This window comes from Anser cygnoides, chromosome 3 (assembly GCF_040182565.1).
Source record: "Anser cygnoides isolate HZ-2024a breed goose chromosome 3, Taihu_goose_T2T_genome, whole genome shotgun sequence".
Classification (NCBI taxonomy): Eukaryota; Metazoa; Chordata; class Aves; order Anseriformes; family Anatidae; genus Anser; species Anser cygnoides.
In genome coordinates, this window is record NC_089875.1 from 65,124,336 (window position 1) to 65,142,085 (window position 17,750).

A 17,750-nucleotide genomic window follows, 5' to 3' on the forward strand; every position below is an offset into this window, starting at 1 on the left:
ACATCGACCGGACTACTCAGGGTCTTAATTGCCTTGCTGAACCTGGGCCAGAGAGGGAAAAAAAGTGAAATGGTTAAGCTGCATGACTCTTTGGCCTGGGAAATGTGGACCTTTTATCGATACGATGATTCTCCCTAATAATTCAGGGCGGTTTAGAAAAGCTTCAGAGGAAATGTGTGCCTTACTTTGTGGCCCTGATTTAGCAAACATTTCGGTGCCTGTGTAACGTTGTTCATGCAGATAGTGCCATTTGCTTGTGAGCAGAAAGACATGCATTAAGTGCCACAATGGGCTGTTTTGCAGGTTAGAGCTGTGTTTTAATATCTGCAGTGTTTTAGCATTCCTACTAAGGTTATACAACTGCTAGAGACATCTGGACCTAACACTGAAATATTTTCTATCACAATCTGTGCACATGTGAATATTCTTGTGCCAGAATATCTATTTTAAACTCTCTTTAAAAGAAGGAACAATAAATTCAGTAAGTTATATTTTTTCTTATTTTTTTCTTTAAATAGTAAATAAACCCCATCAAATAAAAGTTAACAACTCCAATATCAATGTTAAAATAATGGTTTTTTGTTTTGTTTTTTCCTCACTGGTTAGTCAGAACCCATAAAGGATGGCTGCTTTTGTCCTAATTAATGGCCCATTTTCAGAGAAGGCTTTTAATTAACAGCTGACATTTAAGCAGCACTACAATGTGCTGTGCAATTATCACCTGGCCTACTTCTATGCAATTCAAAGGCTCTTGGAGAAAAAGGTACAATGCTTTTTTTTTTTTTTTAAATATTAAATTTTGTAGAACACAGTGGCAAGAGACAACTGAGAAAGAGGGAAGAAATAGAGCTGGATCTTCAGAGGGATTTAGGCTGAGCTTTTCCGGTACCATTAACCCGATGCAGTGACTAGCTGCCCCTCAGAGATGCTCACACGGCTCTCAGCTTTGTTTTGGGGCACATATTTTTTAACTCATTCCCTCTCCTCAAATTTGCAATGCCCTGTCCACCACGGGAGCCAGGAATAAAAACACGACTGAGCCCATTTGATAGCTCAGCGCTGCTAAAACAGGACAGCCTTCTGCCTAAGATTTCCTCCAACTTCTTTCCCCTATTTCTGTGTTCCTGAGGGTCACCTGGTAGCAAGCCAGTCTGGTTCAGTTCATTGGCCCTGGAAACAAACCAAACACTAGATGTTGTGCTAAAACAGTTTTCTGCCTGTTGGGTGAGCTCAGCTGGCTCGCAGTACTGTCACCAATATTCCAAGAAAGGAGGAGAAAGAAGCATGGGACCACCATCCTCCTGTGGGGGTGAGCTGCTAATTCAAGGCGTGCTGTAAATTAAGCAGTATTGGGAAATAAGCTCTTGTGTAGGAAGGTAAACCCCACACAAGCTTATTTTTGTATGGTGTACGCTTCATGCCAGCAAATGAATGTCCAACAAATGACGGTGCTGGTAACAGCGAAAGGTGGGACCACATGGCAGGGGCTCGCTGGCCCTCTGGCAGCAGCCACACCAAGCCTGCTCTTCCAGAGCTGAGCCATAACCAGACAGAGGTCTTTGGAGAACAAGAACTTGCTTCATCATGCTTGTTCGAACTGCTCAATATTGCATGTAATAACTTACAGTAGGTATTAATGTTTAAATACATCAATATTTGCTGGGTCACCAAGAGACTGAGCAAACACCAAGCTGTGGCCGTGCTGAACCTCTCTCCTTCTCTCTGGCCTAATGAATATTTAATTATGCTACAGCAAGTGAAATAGCTTTTGGCATGAAGGCCTGGGCTGGTCTCCCTCAGCTTCCCTAGAACACAGCAGAGACTGGTGATCAGAGAAACAAGCTCGTTTTCTGGGGCAGAAGAGGGCACTCAGCCCTGATGGGTGATGGTCCCCATGTCATTGTACAACAGGCAGGTGCTTCCTTGCAGATGCTTCCTCACCTCTTCTTCCAGCTGTGTCTTGGTGGAGCCAGGTCAGCTCTGCCCACAGGATGAGACCCTTAAATGGCATGGGTAGACAACATTGAACCAACACACCATGGTGGGATGGGTATGGAGCTAACCAGAAAGAGCTGAGCCCTTTGTGGACATGTTCAGTGACAGAATCTTAGGTGGGAAGCAACCCTAGTCTTGAGTGCTGGTGGCTTTGGTTCATGAGAGGGACAGGCTGACATACAAGTGACTGATAAGGTTACAGTCCTGAAGTATGCACAGCGACTGCGCTGTCCCCAGCCAGCCCCAGCCCAACAAAATCAAACCAAATTTAACTTGGCACGTGGGGCTGTGTATAGAAAGCTGCAGCAGCTCAGGGGTATTTCAAGTATCTGCAGTGAGGACAGGAGAGACAACTGGGGTGCTAGTCTTGTTAGCCAGTCTGATATAAATTCTCTTCTCATGAAGTGAGGCTGTCAGGCACCAATGGGACTTGAGAGCCTCCAAAGTTAGACAGCTGCTTGAGGAGGAGAAACAGAGCATCACGATTTTGGATTTCAAACTTCAAATTTGAGAAAGATTTTAGAAATAGAATGCAGGTACTGAGTCATTTTTGTGGATCTACTCTCTGGAGTATATGTTAGACCATTGGCCTGTTATTTTTCCAAACAGAGTTGATGACATTTTCATCCTGAAAATTACAGTTAAGGGACTCGTTTTGAATTGACCATGGAGTTGTGTGTCAGTTAGTATCTAATAATTCCTAAGATGTAAGCCCCGATCTGTCATTGGTTTGTTCAATGACTCTGAAAGGAGTTTGTAAAAATAGTACCATGGAGCTTTGTATATATTGGAATTCAATATTTGAGTCTGGCAGCCTTGGATCTGAGAGCGAGGCTTTGTTCTTTTAGCCAGTACACAGTCATCAGCTGTAATGAAGTTGCTTTGGGGTCAGTGATAGGAAACGGGAACATACTCAATAATTCAGGTGATGACGTGGCTCTCCTATGGTAGTACTGGCTTAGCATTACAAGGAGAAAGTGTTATTGAAATCAGTGGAATTATTTGCATGAATAAGAACAAGAAGCTATTTACAGAATTGTGTGCCTCTCTCTCTCTCTTTCTTATTGTATATTAAAGCATGCAGGAACTAGTGTCACCGTCCTGCTGCTGGAATTTTCAACACATAAGTAATCAGAAGAGGGTACTACTAGTCTGTTTTCCTCGAGTCCTCACTCTGTAGTCTAAATATATCCTTTTCCAATCATCATGTTATACATGGTACAACACAATGACAACAAGTGAGACAAACTATGAAACTTAAGGTCAGGTTTGTGCTACTTTCTCTGAGCGCTGCTAGGTGGCAATATGTTCCCTGGAAAACCACGAGCTTCCAACCACCACCACTCTCCTCTGCTTAGGACAGCTAGGACAATGCCTGGACATTGCTTCGTCAGAAGAGGATAAGGCCTTGGAGCAGGACATGCTGAAAGCTGCTTCACTCACGCAGATTTCTGACTTGGGACTGAGGTTTTACAGAAATAAATACAGGACTGAATCCTGCTGGGAAAATCTCTCCTCTGCAAATGAGAGAAAAATGTCATTACACTGAAATAAGAGGCAAGCTCACCTCTTGTAATATTTCTGTGTACACTGGGAATGTCATAATAAGGAAAAATGAAACTGTCTGTTCTATGAAGATATTGCCATCTGAGACCAGAATATTTCATATTTTTACAGCATCTCTTAACAATAGAAAATTAGAAATATCTGTTCAGAGTGCAAAGATTTTGTTTTTCCAAATGTATGATTAATTGAAATCCTTTCCATGTTCAATCAAAATATTTAATCAACTAGACCAACTTTATGCCATTTGTATTGACAGTTGCGTTGAAAAACAGTTTTAATAAAGGTGGAGAAGTATTTCCAAGCGTATTTTTCATCCAGGCTACAAATACTTAGAAGTGAGTCATCTTACATATGTATATTAACAAAGACTAGCAATAAAGAGCAGCAGACATTTGCATATTGCTTTGAATACACAAAGCAGTTGTGTATTCAAAGTGATCCGCATTGAAACACGCATTTATTTTCCTCAATCTGGTTCCTGGTGGGGCAGCACACATCCCCCCAGAAGGTGAAACCAACAGCCAGGGGAAGGACAGGGCAGGCAGGCCTGTATATGACAGTGCCATTTCATGCCAGCTCTAAGTTTACATCGAATCTTCAGGACGAATTACTTTCCATGCAGGGACAGCTTGCAGAGCGCTGGTGCCAGTGAGCGGTACCTGATGCTGGGGTGGCAGCGGCCAGGAGCCCTCCTTTCGGTAGCTATTCACACCTAGAACAACACGTAAACCAGACGTGTTAGCACGGGGAGTGGGCATTGCTCCTTATGATGGCAGCGCAGGGTCTGTGGCAATAAGCTGCATGGGTGTGGCGGGCAGGCCTAGTGTGGGCAGGGGCCGTGGCCACAGGGGTTGGGACATCCAAATAAACTGATTTAAATTAAGCCTGGCTGCGGGCAGGGCTCTGGGGGCAGAAGCACGTGTTGCGGTGCAAGGTGTCATCCTGGATGGATGGGGACAGGGACATTAACTTCTTGAATCATAGAATCATTAAGATATGAAAAGACCTCCAAGATCACCTGGTCCAACCATCACCCTACCACCAATGTCACCCACTAAACCATGTCCCTAAGCACCACGTCCAACCTTTCTTTAAACACCCCCAGGGACGGTGGCTCCACCACCCGTCAACCCGTTCCAATGCCTGACTGCTCTTTCTGAGAAGAAATGTCTCCTCATTTCCAACCTAAACCTCCCCTGGTGCAACTTGAGGCCATCCCCTCTAGTCCTATCACTAGTTATCTGCGAGAAGAGGCCGACCCCGAGCTCCCCACATCCTCCTTTCGGGTAGTTGTAGAGAGCAATGAGGTCTCCCCTGAACCTCCTTCTCCAGACTAAACAACCCCAGTTCCCTCAGCTGCTCCTCACAGGACTTGTGTCCCAGGCCCTTCACCAGCTTCGTAGCCCTTCTCTGGACATGTTCCAGGGCCTCGATGTCCCTCTTGTACTGAGGGGCCCAAAGCTGAACACAGTGCTCGAGGTGCGGCCTCACCAGAGCCGAGTACAGGGGGACGATCACCTCCCTGCTCCTGCTGGCTACACTGTTCCTGATACAGGCCAGGATGCCATTGGCCTTCTTGGCCACCTGGGCACACTGCCGGCTCGTGTTCAGGCGAGCATCAACCAGCACCCCCAGACCCCTTTCCTCTGCGCAGCTTTCCAGCCACTCTGCCCCAAGCCTGTAGCGCTGCGTGCGGCTGTCGTGCCGGCACTTAGCCGTGCTGAACCTCATCCGTCACACCGGTTTGGGCAGGAACTCAGGGTTTTTGGCTGAAAACCCGGCTTCCAGCTATGCACGCTACTACTTGGAGGAGACAAAAACGAACTGCCCTGCCAGCAGCGGCCCCCGGCAGCGCGGCGGCGGTTCCCGGCGGGGCCGCTTTCCCCGCAGCACCGCCCGGCCGGGGGAAGGGGAGCGGCGGGGCCGGGCCGGGCCGCGGGCAGGTCGGTGCCTGCCTCCCCCGGTGGGCGGGGATGGGGCCGAGCGGGGCCGCGGCGGCGCCTTGGGGCGCAGGGGGGTGCCGGGGCTCGGGGCGGCGGCGGGCAGCACGGGGCCGGGTGCCGGTGCCGGTGCCGGTGCCGGTGTCGGGGCTGTCAGCGAATGGTGCCGGTGGGGCTGCGGGTCCCGCCGTCTGCCCGGCGTCAGCCCGCAGGCCTCGGGGCTTGCTCCGTGAGCGGCTGCCGCCCCCTTCGGCCCTCCGCGGCGCGGAGACCGGCTGCTGGTCTTAAAGGGAAAATGTCGGTGCCAAAACCGCCCGCCTAGGTCAGGTGAAGGGCTGCAGCGCGCTGCCGCGTGGCGGGCGGCAGGAAGCCCCTGCTGGGGAAGGCGTTTCACCCCCTCGAGTCTGACGGCTGCTGTCTGAAATGCGTGTGTGTCCTGCCACGGAGCTGCCCCGCTGTCCTGGTAGTGCCCCGTGTCGCTACAGGGGGCTGGGGGCTGACACCGCTGCTGCGTGCCTCCTGCGGACCTCTGGTGCGGTTTTGCTGGCTGTGGTGGTGGTGATGAGGGCGACACCAAGGAACCCGCGCTACGTGGGACTAGAGTGCTGCTTGGCTGCGAAACTTCGTGTGATTTTCAAGGCCTATCGGGAAAGCGTCACAAGAGGTGGCAGCCAGAAAGAATTCACCGCTGTGCTTTTTGTGGGTCAGGATTCGGTGGCTGAAAGGCGAGCGATGAGCTGGTTGCGGTCATTTCCGATCCCGTGAGGTGGTGCATCTGTTCCCTGTAAAGGTGTCCAAAACACACCTAGCGGACAGTGAGCTTAAAATGAGTTTTCTCTCACTGCTATACAAACAGACCTCTTTAGATCAATGCATTAGCAATGAGGTGTCTGTGTGCTTTTTGCAGAAGGTAACAGGTTCCTGCTCTCACCCTCTGCTGTGAAACTCAGTTCTTGTGCTCACCATGGGACCAGAACCAAATGTTATTCGGTACTGTCACGTGTATTTATGGAAGGACTTCTTTTGTCAGCCGTTTTGCATCCTTGAAGGCTGTTATTTTTCACTGGATTTGAGTAACTTCCTGTGCGATTTGTTTACTAAATCTTAAAAATAATTGAAGCATGATTAAAAGGGAATATAATTGGTTAGGAACAGAGAGACAATTTCAGTCCAACAGCATGCAGGGACTGTTAAAAGTACAATACTAAGCAGAGAACAAATAATTCGGAAACCACACACCATCCCCCAAACTGATCTGTTCAGAAACAAAGGAAAAACAAGGAAAAAAAGAGAGGTAGAATCTGAAAAGAGAAAAAGCATAAAAGCAAGTATGAAAGGAAAGAGATGCAAAGGGTAAACCATATTAAAACTAAAACCACCGACAAAGTTTTTTATAACTTGCAATGTTAAAAATCTTTTTCCAAAACTTATTTCATGGTGTGTGATTTGAAGCATCTTAAGTTAGTTTATTTGGATGTCTCACATCCTGTTCTCTCAGTTCTGGACAGGTAAACATCGTTTCTAATGCTGACAAGTGGAAACTGGGAGGCCCAAACTGCTTGTTCTCTGAAAGTATTATAATAGCTAAAAAAAGTCCTCTCTAATTCTAGGTACTTCTGAAGTCTGATTTTAGAGGAATTGCAAAGCTCTTTAAGGATCTTCACACTGAACTGCAGGGATTATTGATCCTGCCCAATTTGTCAACAATGTAGGTACCAGCATCAACGTCCTAAAAATTTGAACAAGGTTCAGCAGGTTTGAGAGCAAGTTCTCAGGTATCTTGAGAAAGGCATGAGCCTTAGGCAGCTCCCGTTGAACTTGGTGGGAGTTCCTGCTTTGTCTAGAGATGCCACAGATGAGGTGTATTTTCCTTCGTGGGGCAGTAGAATTTCCCAAGCTTTGTTTCTGTATTTGTAAGTTATGTTTTGTTGGTAGGTTTTGTGCTTCTGATCCCTCGGCCTGCTTAAGATCTGCTCACTGCTTTCTTCTAGCTGAAGTAAAGCCAGCCGGAGAGGTGTCTGCCGTCAGCTTGTCTCGGCTGGTAGTTGTTGGAATGGGAAGAACCTGCAGATAAGGTAAGTTTGCCTGGCCATGCATCACTGAAGGAAACAGGAGTGATGCATAAGCAGATGAGATAGGTAGATGGAGGGCTCTGTAACCTTCAGGTGAGGGGTGCTGACAAGCAGCTGCTATCAGCAGCCTGTTCAGCCAGTGCTGGGGTGATACCTCCTGCCTTCACCTTTCTTGTGTTGGAAGCCAGGGTCTGGGGACAGGAGGGGCCTTCACTACGAGGCCCATGCCCTCGTCTTGGTTTCTCATCCAGGCTGGCCCTCTTTGCAGTTTCTGAATTCCACCCCCACCTCCAACACTAGAATTTCTTCTTTTTCTTTTCCTCCAACACTCAACCATCCTGCTGTCCCAGGTTTCAGTCAGTTGGCGTTAACGATTATCACTCACTTTCAACCTACCTTTTTTTGTACAGATGGACTATTTTCATGTTTTGGTTGTATTTCCCCTTCACTCTGATCTTTTGTCTGCTTTCACACCGTTGAGGCAGTTGTGCTGGTCCTCAGCATTGGCTTGCCACTTGCCTTCCATTCAGTAGTCACTCACTGAGGGAACCCAGTGCAGCACCCATCAGTCACCCTCGCTGTTCCCTAGCACAGATGGATGCCTTTGACAGTGACTGGTAACACGCACGCACGGTTAAGCTGTGAATCATCTCATGATCATCATCAGTTTACATTTTCTATCCCTTTCTCCACGCCCTGCCTTCACGCTTCTGTGCTTGTCACTGAAATTACAGCTGCTGGAGGTCCTTGTCAGGTCAAGTTCTCCTGTGCTTCTTGACCTGTCAGCTGCCTTTAACACATTTGGCAGTGTCGTATATTTTTCTTTCCCATTGTTCTTCTGTTATGCGATTTGAATGTTTTCTTCTTGATATTTTTAAGGACTTTATAAATTTTTTCATTTTTTTTTCCTGCTACACTTTATCTCAGGATACCTTTATCCAAAACCAGAAACTCAGCTGATGTCTCTTTGCAGGTGATGCACAGGTCTGTGTCTTCACTTCACACCTGTGACTTCCTGACCCAAAGGAAAGGGCATCCTTATTTCTGTGATATATCACAGCCAGTGATTGTAAGCTGCTTGGTGATAGCACATCCCTGCATCCTTTCTTCCCCTTTTCTTTTTCCCTGATTTGTGTCAGTAATTCAGACACTATCTTGGTGTTAGAGTTTTCCCTGCTTGCGTATTTTAACTTGCAGATTATTTGTGTAGCTGCTCTATAGCACAGCTTTTCTTGTTTGAGCATGCAGCTTGAATTCTCGCCTGGGTTCCCAGCATCCAGTTCTCTGGTTTTTCTTAGTTCTGCCCATCCAGGAGGTTGCTCTGTGTATCCTTTAACCATTGCTCTGGCCAGCCATCTTTACGCTCTCTGGCAATTGCAGCTGGCAATACTGACTAAGGTTGCTGTTCGATACAATGTGTTTTAAAAGAAAAATTAGGGTTGCAACAGAATAGTGTTTTTTTGGCAAGGACAGATACACTCAGTTGAGAGTTGGGGTTTATTGTTTTCCCAAGGAATCTGCCCACCAGAGAGGGAATATCGATGCTGATATTTTCTCTATTTTATTTTTTATATTAATTTGAGAACTGAATTCTAACTAGGCAGTTACCAAAGTGTTCAGAAGGCCTCTGATATATATACATACACAGAAAATGTGTAACTCTCTACATATACGTGTGTATATGGCACCTTCACATCGTGTATCATTCCTTTGATACTGACTTCCAACATGTGTTTATGTTAACCCATGATCTTCTAGCCCATGTGTGAGTGTATTAAAAAAGTCATTTGAGTACCATATGGAATTTAAGCTGTTGCTTTATGTAAGAGGTACAAAACCTGCTTACTGATGTAACTAAAGATTGTGGAATGTGCAACTCTTGATATCCATACTATCAGCTTATCTGTTCCGTGTTACCAGCGATACATTAAAGCTCTAGCAGTTTTCAAAATTTGAAAGATGCAAATTGTCCATATTGTTCGTTATTCCTGTGCTGTCAGAAATCTGGTCATTATAAAAGCCACCTTAAATTGTGTGTGCTGTCGACGTTAATGGATAGAGCATGTTAGACTAAGACTTGATTTCTGTGAATGTATTTAAATAGACAATTATTTTATGTTATTTTAGTACAATATCTCTTGGCTTGTCCTACAACACTGTGCTGATTACTGCAACAGATTTCTCTTGCATTCCTTTCACTTGCAGTGCAAAAACTCAATCTTGGTCATGCTGTGGATTGCTCTATACTTACTGAAATTTTGAGTGTTGTTTGTCAGAGATCAGCAAAAAATTCCTTTAGTCTGAGAGCACTGAAGCTTAAACCTCACGCTTTTCCTGAGTGGTTAGCTTTCTCTAACTGAGCTGTTAAAATAATCCTGTATTTATTAAAAAAGTAGTAGGTACCGACCGGCACTGTAAGAGATGGATTTTAAAAAGTAATTCAATGATAATACCTTGCATGAGTCATTAATCATGAGTCACAATCAGCAGGCAAAGATGTCCAATTTGTTTTCTAATCCAGCACTTGCTGATGCTCTTTATTGCCATAGTGATAATATTAAAGAGCTGTTAATGCATATAACCACGCAGTTAAAAATGACAGACTCTTTTTTTGGTGGAATGAAATTTCCATATCTTAAAGCTGTTTTGCTCTGTACATTTTTTGACAAGTAACATCTAGGTAGTATAAAAGTGATCAAACAAGTATAATTTGGCAAGGGAGTAGGTTAAGAACAGACTTTTTTTTTTTTCCTATCAAGCCAATCATTGTGATTTCCTAGAGAATTAAGTCTCATCTGTCTTCTTATGAGGATTGGGGAGGCTTTGTATTCATTAAAACTGGGAAACTAATTGCTCTGTGTTGAATCAAGCATAGTGCAAGCTGTGTTTTGCAGCAAGAGCCTGCACCTATCCATGCTTTTAGCGTTTGTTCTCTCTTGACCAAAAATTAGTAGCTGGGTGGGAGGTTTTATTGCATGAATGTCTGTTGGGGAATAAAGTTTTAGGGAAACAGCTTGCTTTCAGTGCTTTGCGTGGATTGCTGTAAGTCAAAGTTGAATGAATTAAATAAATTTGTCACTTTACTCCCTTATGCTTATTTATTTATTTATTTAGTGTTCTGGCACCTTGCTGTACTAGATGATATGAGAAAATGGAACACTGTTTCTCTTCCGAGAGCCTGAATATCAAACAAAGAATTTGGCTAAGAAATTGCCTTTGGAAATATGTTTCCACTGTTAAAAAAAAAAAAATTAAAAGCAATTTTAAAAGCTTTGAAGGATGATAGCTGAGATGTTGCAGATATTTGAATCTGCATAGATACAGAGCAGTAGGTTGATGTTAAATATGAACTAATTGATCTTGTATTCAATCAGATTTTAACTTTATTAAATTTTAATTACAAAAGATAAATAATAATATTTTGTAATGACTTCCTTGTTATGTCCTGGTGTACGTGGTTACTTTGTAGAGTGGAAATAGTGGAGGGATGAGCCATGGGTGTTCTGGTACATGGAAGTAGACTACCAATATTATGTAGCTCTGTAGAAAGCAAGGGCAATGCTCAATTTATAATGCTGCTCTACACTTTTCCTCCTTTGGATAGGTTCTGCATAGGTTCTGGTGCTCTGTGTCCGAAGGAGATCAATTCCAAGTGCAACAAGAGATACTGGGAAAACATACGGATGGCTTTCAGGGGCTAGGCAATCTAACTAGTTTTAAGATGGAACATGATAAATAGGTTAATGGAATTAGATGACAGGGAATTGACCTGAAGGTGGGAAAGGTCTTCGGTTCCTAATTTTTGAGTTCTTCAATATTTCTCCCAGGAAGGTATTATTGTAACAGTTGCTTACAGAAAAACAGGAAGTCCTCTTCCTGAAAACTAGAGGTTTCGGTAGGATTTCTTCTCCAACACAGATGTAGGTTTTTTGTGTGTGTTTTGTTTGTTTGTTTTGGAGTGGAAGAGGGTTGGAAGATTAGTACAGAGTATGTTGGTCTAATGGAATATGCAAGTATTTTACTACATTTCTTGAGCCTCTTCCGTGTTCTGTACCCAAATACTTTGGGGTAATTTTTACAAGAAAAGATTTTAAAAGATGGTAATTTCTGTCTTAACTGCTAAAACCACTGCATAAAACTCAAGCTGTTAACTTTGTGGGAGTAGCTTCAAACTAAGAATTTTGTGAATACAGTCTGTAATGAGCAAACTTTTGTAGACTTCTGTGGTGCCATCATCTTGATATTAGTTTCTGCTGTCCTGCTTCTCTTTCCTTCAGAAAGAAAACTGCGCTGGATCTCAAAGCAAAATTTCCTTTTTTTTTTTTTTCCCCCAGAAATGGCAGTTTCTCTATGGAAAAAAATATTTCAGACTACAAAGGAAAGGATACTACAGCAGAGAAGGGTATCACTGTATAATGTTGCTCATGGCTATGAGGAAGAATTGATAAAGAAGAAACTGCAACAGTTTGCTGGTGGATCCATCAACCTTTCCAAAGAAGATAATGGCATTGGAATACTTACCTTGAACAACCCACAGCTAATGAATGCCTTCACAGGTATTAATTAGTTAATGGAGATGAGATGCTGGGTTTTGTTTGTTTGTTTTTGATCCCCCCACCCCCCTTCAGTTAGCTCTTCTAGGGTTTTGCATAAACAAAGTGAAAAGCTGTGCCTTACCATTCCTTAGCTAAAAGAGGAAAGGTTTGATTTTTAACCACAGGTGTAGTAAATGTCCTCTCTTCTTCATGGTACTTTTGCCCTAAACATCATAAATGCAAGAAGTTCCTAATGACTTAAAGAATGTCTCACAGAACATACCTCTCCTCTTTTTTTTTTTTTTTTCAGTGAAGACCATTCTACTATTGTGCTTTTGCTTATTTCTCCTTTTATTTTGCCTCTACTGCTCTGGAAATATATGGTATTTTTATGGGGATAGGAAGATATAATCTTTGTTTTGTAGATGGTGTAGAAAGGGCCAGTTTATTATGTTGTTCTTTACCTAAAATCTTCCCTCTAACTTGAGCTTCTGCAATTTGGTATTTCCTAGTTTCCCAGACTGGCTTCTATATCTTCTTCATTTGTCTTGTACCTTAAATGCTGATATTTATGAAAGATCTGGTGAGTTGGGTATTCTCAGGTGTTGCAGATGAGGAATCTTCTTAATTATATGCTTTTACACTGGACAATACTTATCAAAACCAGATACTATATTTTATTAGTCTTGTACAATGAGAAGCTTTTAATCTCCAAGATAGGTGTATCTGCTCTCTCTCTTTAACTGTCTAGGAATATTCCAATTTATTCAATTCTCTTCAGACATAAGTGGCACAAGTTCAGGGTCTGCATGTGCTTGAACTTGAGCTGTTCATAAGCCTGTAAGAATGCCTTTATCTCTTAATATTTTGAAATGGATACGTTTGTCATCTTGTTGATTACTTTTTTGCTGTTCTTTTTTCCTGCCCAGTCCTCACTGTTCCTTTGTTGTCAGCAAATAAGTTTGCAACACACTAGCAAAGCATAGAGCTGTTTACATGGAGAATGTCCACAAATGATTGTTAGCTGAAAGGAAGAAAACCTAGCAGAACAACAGAATTTGTGGTAATTCACCCAGATGTCTCTGCAGTTGCTCTTTTGTTTCTTCTTAAAAGCTCATGTGTAAAATCATTGCCTAACTTGAGAAGTTGTAGTTAAAAGACATTAGCATGGAGATTGTCTTTTTGAATACTTCCCTGTCAGCATACAAGTTATTATACAATCATAATTAGACTGTTGTTTGCTCTTTTTCTACAGGTTGTTTTTTCATTTTTTTTGACTTAAAATAGAGCTGTGCAAACTACAGTTTGTGGGCTGGGTGTTCGTAGCTTTTCTGTTGTTTTATTTGGTAGAGTCATGAGAAGTGAGCAATAATAGCAGAAAGAGGAAGGACAGATAAAGCCCAGTCTGCTATGGGAATCAGATGTAATGTAAGTCAAGTTGCTGAAACTAAACCTAGAGCAGAGGAGACTGGGGGGAGGCCTCATGGCGGCCTGCAGCTCCCTCACGAGGGGAGCGGAGGGGCAGGCGCTGAGCTCTGCTCTCTGGGCACAGCGACAGGACCCGAGGGAACGGCATGGAGCTGGGACAGGGGAGGGTCAGGCTGGGTGCTAGGGAAAGGTTCTGCACCCAGAGGGTGGTCGGGCACTGGGACAGGCTCCCTGGGGCAGTGGTCATGGCACCGAGCCTGCTAGAGTTCAAGGAGCATTTGGACAACGCTCTCAGACACAGGGTCTGATTTTTGGGTGGTCCTGTGTGGAGCCAGGAGTTGGACTCAATGATCCTTGTGGGTCCCTTCCAACTCAGGATATTCTGTGATTTTATGATTCTAAACTTTGAACTTAAAACTGTGTTCCTTGTTTTCTGGGTGCTTGAAGGGAGGGTCTTAGAACTGATTTCCAGAAGTGCTGAGCAGTCAAAACCGCTGTTTAGGCCACTGGTAGCTGTGCTGTGACTATACTGAGTGCTATATAACGTTAATGTACTGAAATCATATCAGACCTCTCAAACTGGACACTCAAAATTAGCAGGTATTTTCTCTCTGGCTTAGTTGGTGGTCTGTAACATTATATGACTGCTGTGAAAATAAATGATTAGTGAATGTGAATGACTTAAATGTTCTGGTAGCAAACAGAAGCTACAAAAAACTAAGAGGAAATTAATAGTTGTGACTTTGTTGCAGACCCTGATTAGCATACAGCAAATGATCCGTGGGACCAGACAGTTCTGTTTTATAGTAGTGTGTAGAGCCCTCTAGAGAGCAGTACTCCATTTTGCTAGGTAATAGCCGCAGAAATTTGCTCTGGAAAATCTTACAGTGGCAGTTTAGGAGATAACTGCTTCTTTCGACTGTGCACCTCTGCTAGAGATTTTTTTGTTGTTGCAGCAAGGAGAGTAGAAGCAGAGTCATGCTGGCCCCTTGGCCAAAACAAGTGATGGTATGGTATGTTAATTTACACTGCACTTCAATTTAACGTCATTGTCTGTAAACCATAGGTGCTGAGGAACTAGCAAGCACTTGATCTTTTTCCATTTGCTGTGTATTGAGTAATACCCTTCAGGGGAAGTGTGGAAAGGAATAGGATGTACGACCCTTAAATTGCTCCAGCAAGACCTGGTTAACTTCATTTGCCAGAGCCTGTAAAATACCCTACCTCAAAGAAATTCTGTTAACGTTGTGTCTCAGAGCTTCTTGAGAGTGGCAGATATGAATTTATATATACATATACGCTTTCTTTAGAAAGCTGCAAAACATCATTAAACTGCTGAGAGAAATTCTATTTGCCAGGCATTTACTTTACACAGCAGCTTTTTATCTCAGAGGAATTATGTTTGCTCAAAGCTTGAGCAACTCATGGAACTGAAAGCAGAACAAAATTGTTGGCAAATTGCTAATGGGCAATGTGGAAGTTGTTATGCCTTTTTTCTCTTCTTAATTGGAATCTGATAGCCACCTGTTTGAAATGGTCTCTTTGGAAACAAATGCTAATAATGTCAGTTTAAGCCTGGTGGAACCAATTTCAGCAACCCAACCTCTTGCTGAACTAAAGTTGAACTTTATTTAAAAGAGAAGGAAGCCAGACTGCAAGAACTAGAAGGTAATGATGATAAACTTATTTTCTAGAATTATAATATAGAATCTAGAATAATTTATTGTTATTTCTAAATAATAAGTTATTTATTCTTAGATAACAGTTAGGGTGCAAACAGATGAATTATTGCAAGTACATTCAGTGCTGTGAGGAGCATGAACTTACTGGTATCATGTGCTGAAGGACCAAGACTGGCAGAACGAGGATTTACTTTACTGTTGTGTCCTTATCATTGTATCAGACATCCTGAGATGTGTCTGTTGGTGAAATAATAATTAGGTGTTGCTAGTGTACACAGTAATGGAGGGAATCCTCTGTCAGGGACAGGGGACAGGTGCTCACCTCCTTCTCTTGTCCCACCTGCTATTGCATGCAGCTGGCTCGTACAGTTCCTTTTTATAAGCTCAGTTTTTTGGTTACCTAGATTTTTGGTTCATAATACTCTATGGAAAGACTCTTCAGTACCTCATTGCTTTTGTTATTAACAGCACCACAAACAATGGTTGTGCTATGTCTTGGCTCTGGCAAAGCTTTGATGCCAGTCCGAATACCTTTCTTGTAACAAAACTTGAGAAATACACAAAAAGCAAAATCCATGGTGTTGAAGCACACCTATTTAAAGAACAGTGTTTGCAGGAAAGACATTGAATATGCTGTCAGGCTGGGAAAGCACTTCAAGTGAAGATTCGTGGAAGCCTCTGCTAGCCTAGTTCTGCTCAGTGTTTTCATTCGTATCTTGGGTGATGAATAGAAAGTGAACTTCTGAAATTATCAGATGACCCCGGAGTGGAAGAACTTGCAAGAAGGTTATTTGGAGCAGGGGAATGGAATTCAAAGTAATCTTGCTTAAGTGGTACAAAGAGCTCAAGATCAAAAAGGTGAAATTCAGTGAAAACAGATGTAATGTGCAACACACAAAGCCTAAGCAAATTATAAAAGCAAATGGAAAGGAACTGGTAAAAGTGCAGTTCTGGTATATAGTATGTCATAAAAACCCAGAATCGTTCTGGTATATAATATTTAATGTCCACGTACTTCTTGCTTTCCTCAGGAACATGGTCTCAGCTATTTCAGTGGCTGAGACCAAGACCAAGGTGGAGGTCCTTTACAAAGCATTTGTTCTTGACCTGCTGCTGGGATGCATACTTCATAAGGAATAGCAAGGAAAACAAGTAGAAAGAAAAAAATCTCAGGATGTTAGGATGGCTGCTAACGGGCAATTTTAGGACAGGAAATGTTCAGTGTGTACAGGTGTAGGGTCAAAAGAATAAGAGACTTGGAAAAAAATGAAAGATTCCTTGAGATACTAATCTAAAGCACATTTACATCTGAAGAAGGTACGTCTGTCCATGTACATCCTTGTCTAAGGAGGGTAGAGCTGAGAGCATCATCAGCCTGTAGGTATGCTGCATTTTAAAATAACTTTCTATAAATGTTTTTCTCTTGAGAACATATGAGAGTCCTTCACAGAGGAAGAGCTTTAAGTTAATGTGGGTATGCTCAGTTGGTTGGGAAGACAGGACAAGGAGTAATGGCTTTAAACTAAAGGAGGGTAGATTTAGATGAGATATAAGGAAGAAATTCTTTACTCAGAGGGTGGTGAGGCACTGGCACAGGTTGCTCAGAGAAGCTTCAAGAAGTGTTTTGACAAGCTCTCAGATACATGGTCTGATTTTTTTTTTTTAATATATATATATTTTTTTGGGTGGCCCTATGGGGACCCAGGAGTTGGATTTGGTGATCCTTGTGAGTCCCTTCCAATTTGGATATTCTATAATGTGAAGCAGATTAAAAACAAAGACCTGTAAATGGATGAGAATTTTTTTCTTGCTGAGGAATGAATACTTTTGGATGTCAGATATTAATTCACACCTCAGTGTTATGCAATAAAAGTTGAAAAGAATCACGGGCATGGACTGTTGCAATAATTGTTCAAATTCCATATATAGTTGATGAAGAAAGGTAGGTGTGGTCAAAGGTCTCTGGAAGTAAAGCCTACCAATGCAAGTTCAGGCAGTTGCTTTGGGCAGTACATAAAATGAGTTTTCACTGAACAAACTAGATTCTACTCTCAGCAACTCATGATGAAATGTCTGAAGTGTCCAAGCCTCTCAATTCCACATTTAAAATGTGAGCTTTACATAGCTGTCTCACAGCACTGATAATTTTCTTCCTTTCATCCTTTTTTCCAGTTTCTTTAGAGCAGAAATAAAGTAACCCAAAAAAGTCTGTTGTGTAACTCTGGGGATTAGCACAGTTATAATTGTCTATAGTATGAGAAAGCTCTTAAGTGAACATATGAGAATATATGAAGTAAAAAGATGGTACTATTTAATCCATACGTTTGAAGCCTAGGATGTACTTTGTAAAGATAGCTTTTCTAGACAGTTACCAGGGAGGGAATCACAGGTGTTTCAGAGAAATTTCCTTTTTTATTGTTCTTTTAAAAAAGGAAAAGATATTTTGCTTCCACTTTTAAATCTGTTTTCTTTTGGATGAACACTTCTAAACGTTATTGGCCTTCAACACTGTTTACTCTGCTGCCTTTTTTT

At 42.7% G+C, this 17,750-nt stretch overlaps 1 protein-coding gene across 11 annotated transcripts in view; it reads left to right on the top strand.

Annotated features, from left to right (window-relative positions):
- The first annotated feature begins 5,375 nt into the window (after positions 1–5,375).
- The window catches only part of ECHDC1 (ethylmalonyl-CoA decarboxylase 1), a 38,102-nt gene continuing 25,727 nt past the window's right edge, over positions 5,376–17,750 (top strand). Inside the window, exons 1-4 of one of the 11 annotated variants that reach the window (XM_048065507.2) lie at positions 5,376–5,504; positions 7,112–7,209; positions 7,437–7,576; positions 11,908–12,129. In XM_048065507.2, coding sequence (XP_047921464.2) covers positions 11,910–12,129 — 220 coding nt within the window. In that variant the 5' untranslated portion in view covers positions 5,376–5,504; positions 7,112–7,209; positions 7,437–7,576; positions 11,908–11,909. The other 10 variants (XM_048065505.2, XM_048065510.2, XM_048065511.2 and 7 more) reach the window with 10 other exon arrangements.